Genomic DNA, 7,087 nt, shown 5'->3' on the forward strand with positions numbered 1-7,087 from the left:
ATTGAGGTTTCTTTGACGAAAGCAAAGTTTGAAGGACACAATTATTATTTCAATTCAAAATCATTATTTATAGCCTTGTCAACGTCCTGAATATATTTCCTATTCATTTTGCAACTAATTTCATGTATGTTTTCATGGAAAACAAGGACATTTCTAAGTGTCCCCAAACTTTTGAACGGTAGAGTATATATATATTTAACTGATATGCTGCCGACTATTAGGCAGTGAGCAGGTTGTTACTGAGTTAGTGAATGAATGTTGGGGAGGGCCAGAGGGGTGTGTGCGTTGAGAGCACTGGTTGAGAGTTCTGCAGCAGTGGCAGTTGAGTCATGGAGACAGAACAGCGCGCGCGCGCAGCGTGACAACGTTTGACCAGTTGTTGGTCGGCTATTTAGATTGGTCGATACACCCTTTTTCCATAAAACATATTAACGCGCTAGAACTGATATAACTGCGACAAGGCATTGGGAAATAACTTTAGGCGCACTAGATCTCTTTAGAGAAATTCGCTCAGAGGTGGTTTAAAGTAAACGTCTACTTTTCTTATGGATAACCGTATCAAGCGAAGTGTTTTACTCATGTTCAGTTCTAGGGTCTAGTTTTAGGGTCTGGAGCGCTATGGAAGTATGGAACTCCCTCGTGTGCTTCTGTTATAGGTAAAAGTTCACAATGAAAATTACATTAAATGTGGAGAATGATAGGCTACATTTGCACCTGTTAGCCATCAAGTAGGTTATTAATTGATATGCCATTGTAGGCTACTGTAGCCTTCCATTTGATACAGTACAATACATATTCTGAATTGACGATATCACTGGAATCATTGCAAATCAATTTGTGCCACTTGTGTAGCCTACCTGGAGCTGGCAAACGAATTGAATAACTTGCCTATAACTCAATTTTTTTTGTTGTAGCCTTGTGTTATTATGCAATTGTTAATGGCCATGTTTAGTTAATTAAATAGGAAGTTATCGATTATGATCACGATCACAGCTCTATCGCGAAGGTATCATTCTCCACATTTAATGTCAGTTTAATATTGGACTTTTCCATGAAATTAGATGTTGGCCTTCAGGGGCTACAGGCTACCTGCATCTAGCTCAGCAAACCATGGCAAAGTTTAATTGCAATTTTAGCCAGTAGCCTCTGCCTATTGAAATAACAAGTCAATCTCGAAAATAGGCAATTTATTATGGTTTGTAGTTTAAGATCTGGCACACAATGAAGGCACAACTGCCAGAAAATAGCCTAACATTTGTTTTTTGAGATCCTCTGTCCAACTTTCATCATTCAAACTATCCTGTTGGATTTATCTATAGTTATGCAGATGCACAATTTTTTATTCATTTAATAAGCAATAAGTCACGAGGGGTTGTGGTATATGACCAATATAGAGCTAAGGGCTGTTCTTACGCACGACACAGCCCTATATACCACAGCCACATATATTATGCGTTATTGCTATTATAAACTGGTTACCAACGTACCAACGTAATTAGAGCAGTAAAAATAAATGGTTGAATAGTGGACTGTGTACCATGGGAATCACTTTTTACTATTCTAATTATATTGTTAACCAGTTTATAGCAATAAGGCTCCACAGGGGTTTGTAGTACATGTTGAAAGAACAGCCCTTAGCCGTGGTATATTGGCCATATACCACACCTCCTAGGGCCTTATTGTTTAATCATAGCAGTCAAAACAAGTTACATCGACATCCATTGATGGAAAATGATCTGGAGAGTTTAATAAGGGCGATTTATCTTTTCTCTTGCGAAATATTCTTAAACTTGCAATAATTATTATTTAGATGGAAAACCGAATTTTACTTCTTTAAAAATGGCGTAGACATTCCTTATTTATTAGCTCGATAAAGTTACGGAATAGGGTTTCATGGATGACTCAGGAAACTCCGCTCTTGCTGCCAAACTATTTTGGGGGGGATTTTTCAGGCCTGGTGGGCGGGTTTTCCGGGGTTATTGGGCTAGAGTTTCCCTGGACTTGGCAACACCGCTTCCCGGTCGTAGCTGTGTTGAAGTGACGTGAACAGTTTTTCTCAATTGCACGTAGGTTTCGCTATAATGCTAGTCACAATGTAGTGATGTATAAGATTATGTTGCCGTCGCATACAGCTCATTGGTCGAGTAAAATGTTGTGTCTGAAATGTGTTTTGTCGTTTTGGACTCTCTGTCAAGTCATCAAACAAGGTAAAACATGTTTCTCCCTTGGATTATTCCTCACTCTTTATTTTCGATTTGAAGGCTAGGCTACTCTTATTCGTGTTTGTGAGTAGCTAGTAAGCATGCTATGACTTCCTTATCTATCATAAAATCATGAACATGTTATTATACTAGCTATAACTGCCGATAGACATTCCTGAATGTATTAGACTTCACGTAGCAGACAATACCAACCTGGCTGCAACACTGTTTTTGGGTGATGGGATAATTTTTCTTGTGTTAAAGGCACATTTTAGCAATGATGGTGAATTACAGGTGGTGTGCTCAGTCAGAACATATCCCAGAACGTTCTGCCACTTTTCCTGATCATGTGACCAGAGACACTGACACATGCACTGATGAACATAGGCCTGTGGGTCTATCAAACAATATCCTGTTGGGTCTATCAAACAACTGATCCGTTACCATCCTGTTGTGGATTCTTGGTAGATGGTGTGTGTCTGGGTTCCGGGAAGGGAACCGCACCTCCGGAGCCATCTGAGCCTGTAGCCATGGGAACGGATCAGTTCACTTCACTCCTGATAAACTTGATACAATTGGAGCTGACCTGCTTTATTTCATGTCCAAGGCTTTCTCTGCTACATCAGAAGGCCAGCACACTGGAAGAAGTGTGGTTTGGTTAGAAAGCTTGATCAACTGTATTTATAATCATGTTTTCACCACCCTTCTTTCTCTAGCCCACCCAGCTGATTCCTGCAGCCCTGTAGTCCAGATAAAACCCCAGGCAGGATTCCTGATGGTCAACATTGGGAAAAATTGTCTCTGGGATGAACATGGGGACCATTGTCATTACGTGGTCAACTACGGTAGAGAGGGGGAGAAGCTCGAAGTGAGTAGCATGGGTAGCCAGGCCTTTTATCCAACACAGCACTGAAACACCTAATTCATCCAAGGTCTTGGCAATTATTTGGCAGGATATCTGGTATTTTAGTGCTGGAACAAAAAGCCTGCTCACCCTGCATCTCTGTAGGACTAGGTTTGGTGACAACCACTGCTGTAAGGTGATATGTGTGGTCAGAGATGAGTTGATGTGCCTTTCTCTACTCTTGTTTTACCAGGAGTATGTCTCCAAATCCCCTAAGACCCTCCGAGGTCTGGAGATTGGGGGGAGGTACTGTGTACAGGTCCGCTATGTCTGTTACCACAACCCCTTGGGAACCTCTAGCCCCCTACAGTGTGTATCCATCCCAGAGTCAGGTGAGGCTCAACCAGTTTTTCTTTGTACGAGTTGACTTGCCGTTAGTATAATCTTATCCTCTGTTAACACTTCACCAAGTAACTAATTATGCCAGCTTTCTCTCTTGCTATTTCTTTATCTTCCTGTACAGAAAGGACAAGGCATACCAGGATTGTGGCTATCAGTGTGACCCTTACCATCCTTTTGGGATTCTTGGTAGTTGGCCTTGCGTTCATCTACAGGCACCATGAGAAAATTAAACAGTTCCTTCGACCCCCACTACAGCTACCAGACCACTATCGTGAGGTACGTCTATGTCCTGTGAAACAAAATGTTTCATGTGATAACAGGATCTAGTCATCAGGGTATATGTAAACTCAGCAAAAAAATAAATGTCCTCTCACTGTCAACTGCGTTTATTTTCAGCAAACTTAACATGTGTAAATATTTGTATGAACAAAACAAGATTCAACAACTGAGACATAAACTGAACAAGTTCCACAGACATGTGACTAATAGAAATTGAATGTGTCCCTGAACAAATGGGGGATCAAATCAAAAGTAACAGTCAGTATCTGCTTTGGCCACCAGCTGCATTATGTACTGCAGTGCATCTCCTCCTCATGGACTGCACCAGATTTGCCTGTTCTTGCTGTGAGATGTTACCCCACTCTTCCACCAAGGCACCTGCAAGTTCCCGGACATTTCTGGGGAGAATTACCCTAGCCCTCACCCTCCGATCCAACAGGTCCCAGACGTGCTCAATGGGATTGAGATCCGGGCTCTTCGGTGGCCCTGGCAGAACACTGACATTCCTGTCTTGCAGGAAATCCCGCACAAAACGAGCAGTATGGCGGGTGGCATTGTCATGCTGGAGGGTCATGTCAGGATGAGCCTGCAGGAAGGGCACCACATGAGGATGTTTTCCCTGTAACGCACAGCATTGAGATTGCCTGCAATGACAACAAGCTCAGTCCGATGATGCTGTGACACACCGCCCCCAGACTATGGACCCACCACCTCCAAATCGATCCTGCTCCAGAGTGCAGGCCTCGGTGTAACGCTTATTCCTTCGACGATAAACGCGAATCCGACCTTCACCCCTGGTGAGACAAAACCGCGACTCGTCAGTGAAGAGCACTCTTTTGCCAGTCCTGTCTGGTTCAGCGACGGCGGCTTTGTACCTTTAGGTGACGTTGTTGCCGGTATGTCTGGTGAGGACCTGCCTTACAACAGGCCTACAAGCCCTCAGTCCAGCCTCTCTCAGCCTATTGCGGACAGTCTGAGCACTGATGGAGGGATTATGCGTTCCTGGTGTAACTTGGGCAGTTGTTGTTGCCATCCTGTACCTGTCCCGCAGGTGTGATGTTCGGATGTACCGATCCTGTGCAGGTGTTGTTACACGTGGTCTGCCACTGCGAGGACGATCAGCTGTCTGTCCTGTCTCCCTGTAGCGCTGTCTTAGGCATCTCACAGTACAGACATTGCAATTTATTGCCCTGGCCACATCTGCAGTCCTCATGCCTCCTTGCAGCATGTTCACACAGATGAGCAGGGACCATAGGCATCTTTCTTTTGGTGTTTTGTCAGTCAGTAGAAAGGCCTCTTTAGTGTCCTAAGTTTTCATAACTGTGACCTTAATTGCCTACCGTCTGTAAGCTGTTAGTGTCTTAACGACCGTTCATTAATTGTTTATGGTTCATTGAAAAAGCATAGGAGCAACAGTGTTTACAATGAAGATCTGTGAAGTTTGTTGTATTTTTACAAATTATCTTCGAAAGACAGGGTCCTGAAAGTTACTTTTTCTGCTGTTTATATATCTCAATATTCTTTCATTCCCCTCTAACACCTATTATTTAGTGTGAAACACCTATTAAATGGAACTCCCCTGCTTAAATAAAATAAGTTACCTTGTCCGAGCCAGAATGTCCCATAGGGCAGGAGCCCATCTCCTGTTTCTGTAGTGTGAGGCACCTTGATGTACAAGTATTTTTTTAAATTTTATTTAACTAGGCAAGTCAGTTAAGAACAAATTCTTATTTACAAAGACAGCCTACCAGAAGGCAAAAGGCCTTCTGCAGGGATGGGGACTAGGATTTAAAATATATATATATGAAAACACACATCACGACAAGAGAGACACCACAACACTACATGAGAGACCTAAGACAACATAGCATGGCAGCAACACATAAACACAGCATGGTAGCAACACATCGTAGCAGCACAAAACATGGTACAATTATTATTGGGCACAGAGAACAGCACAAAGGGCAAGAAGGGAGAGGCAACAATACATCACACGAAGCAGCCACAACTGTCAGTGAGTGTCCATGATTGAGTCTTTAAAGTAGCTTACATCCCCTGGGCTAAACGCTAACAACTTTCATGATTGGTTCATTTTCCAGTACCTATCAGGGTACTTCCCCCAGCAGTGCCTGTCCATCACAAGAACAACCAGGGCCTGTGAAGAAAGCCATGATCTCATCTCCATCGTCTGCTGTGAAGAGGACCAGTCTGACAGAACAGGACTAGCTCGCCTACTGAACTGGAGTCATCCTCTGGCCCTTTAGATCATTACCAATGATCCATTGATCCTGTGACTTCAGACAAGACATGAGCATTTCACACTCACTGGGATTTTAGATGAACTTGATAGCGTCAGTAGATGAACTGTAGTAGGCCTATCTGACTGTTTACACTCCGAAGCCCCTGCTTGCATCAGCTGCAAACATTGCGTTTGATCAAAAGGTAACTATTTTACAAGAATCTGGTAACTTCTCTAGGCATGTTAGTATGCTCTGCTGCAGAGGACAGAGACAGGTGCATATGGCTCACCAATTAGACCTACCCAGTAATGATTCATTTGATAATAATGTGTCATCAGGTCATCCAGCTTAAGACAGAAGCACTTTATTAAAAAGTCATTTGACATGTGTCCTTGGGCCAGGACTTTCATTTAACATTTTTGGCTGTTTAGTAATGGGATTACTATGTTCAACTGTGTATATATCACACTATTTCTTCAGTTTTTTTACTGAACATATTAGACAAGTACTAGTAGCAAGGTTAAGGCACATATTGTAATTCACTAATCAATGAAATTACATTTTGAGGTATACATGGTCAAAAGTTGGCTGAGGGGCTGTATTAAAATGAAAACAGACATAGAACAAGTTCTTGAGACTTATCTATGCTTGCACTTTATATGAAAATTTACCTCTAGCATTATATTGATTGAACGTATTAACTTTTTTTGTATTCCTTTATGCTGAAACTGTTAAAGTCAAGGTGAAATTGGAAAAGTGTGTGTTACATTGACTTTTGTTTGACTGTAAAAATGAATATTCTACGTTGATGTGAAAGTGCCAGGGCTTTGACCCACAAATTATTTAATACTGGGTTTAAATAAATGAACACAGCCATTTTGATATGTTGCCTCAATTTCTCTTCCTGTTTTCTAGCATGAACAAGCAATGTAGACTAGAATAACTCACAACCACATTTATCAACATACATGCAATTCAACATAACATAAAACATCCAAACTTTACATTTAAAATGTTTTTTTTTATTGAAGCAGATTACGTGACCATTTATTCCACGTCTGTCGTTAAATTTGAACAGAGGAAGTCAATGATCAAGGACAGAGAACTACTACAAAACGCTT

The 7,087-nt window shown here is 41.9% G+C and overlaps 1 protein-coding gene across 2 annotated transcripts; it reads left to right on the forward strand.

Moving 5' to 3' along the window:
• The first annotated feature begins 2,009 nt into the window (after positions 1 to 2,009).
• Positions 2,010 to 6,538, forward strand: LOC111959969 (uncharacterized). 2 transcript variants are annotated; one of them, XM_023981825.2, is made up of 5 exons: positions 2,010 to 2,207; positions 2,918 to 3,069; positions 3,299 to 3,437; positions 3,569 to 3,723; positions 5,826 to 6,538. In XM_023981825.2, exons 1-5 carry the CDS (start codon positions 2,102 to 2,104, stop codon positions 5,988 to 5,990), a joined length of 717 nt encoding a protein of 238 aa, XP_023837593.1. In that variant the 5' UTR covers positions 2,010 to 2,101; the 3' UTR covers positions 5,991 to 6,538. The 2 variants fall into 2 exon arrangements, with proteins under 2 accessions (XP_023837593.1, XP_070293774.1); XM_070437673.1 differs by lacking the exon at positions 5,826 to 6,538 and adding an exon at positions 4,009 to 4,238.
• Positions 6,539 to 7,087: the final 549 nt, after the last annotated feature.

The sequence above is a fragment of the Salvelinus sp. IW2-2015 genome, linkage group LG36 (assembly GCF_002910315.2).
Source record: "Salvelinus sp. IW2-2015 linkage group LG36, ASM291031v2, whole genome shotgun sequence".
In the NCBI taxonomy this organism is placed as follows: Eukaryota; Metazoa; Chordata; class Actinopteri; order Salmoniformes; family Salmonidae; genus Salvelinus; species Salvelinus sp. IW2-2015.

Coding starts and splice junctions, on each gene's coding strand:
- LOC111959969 (XM_023981825.2), top strand. CDS start 2,102: ATGTATAAGATTATGTTGCCGTCGCATACAGCTCATTGGTCGAGTAAA. Junction 2,208..2,917: donor CTGTCAAGTCATCAAACAAG/GTAAAACATGTT, acceptor TTCTTTCTCTAG/CCCACCCAGCTGATTCCTGC. Junction 3,070..3,298: donor GAGAGGGGGAGAAGCTCGAA/GTGAGTAGCATG, acceptor TTGTTTTACCAG/GAGTATGTCTCCAAATCCCC.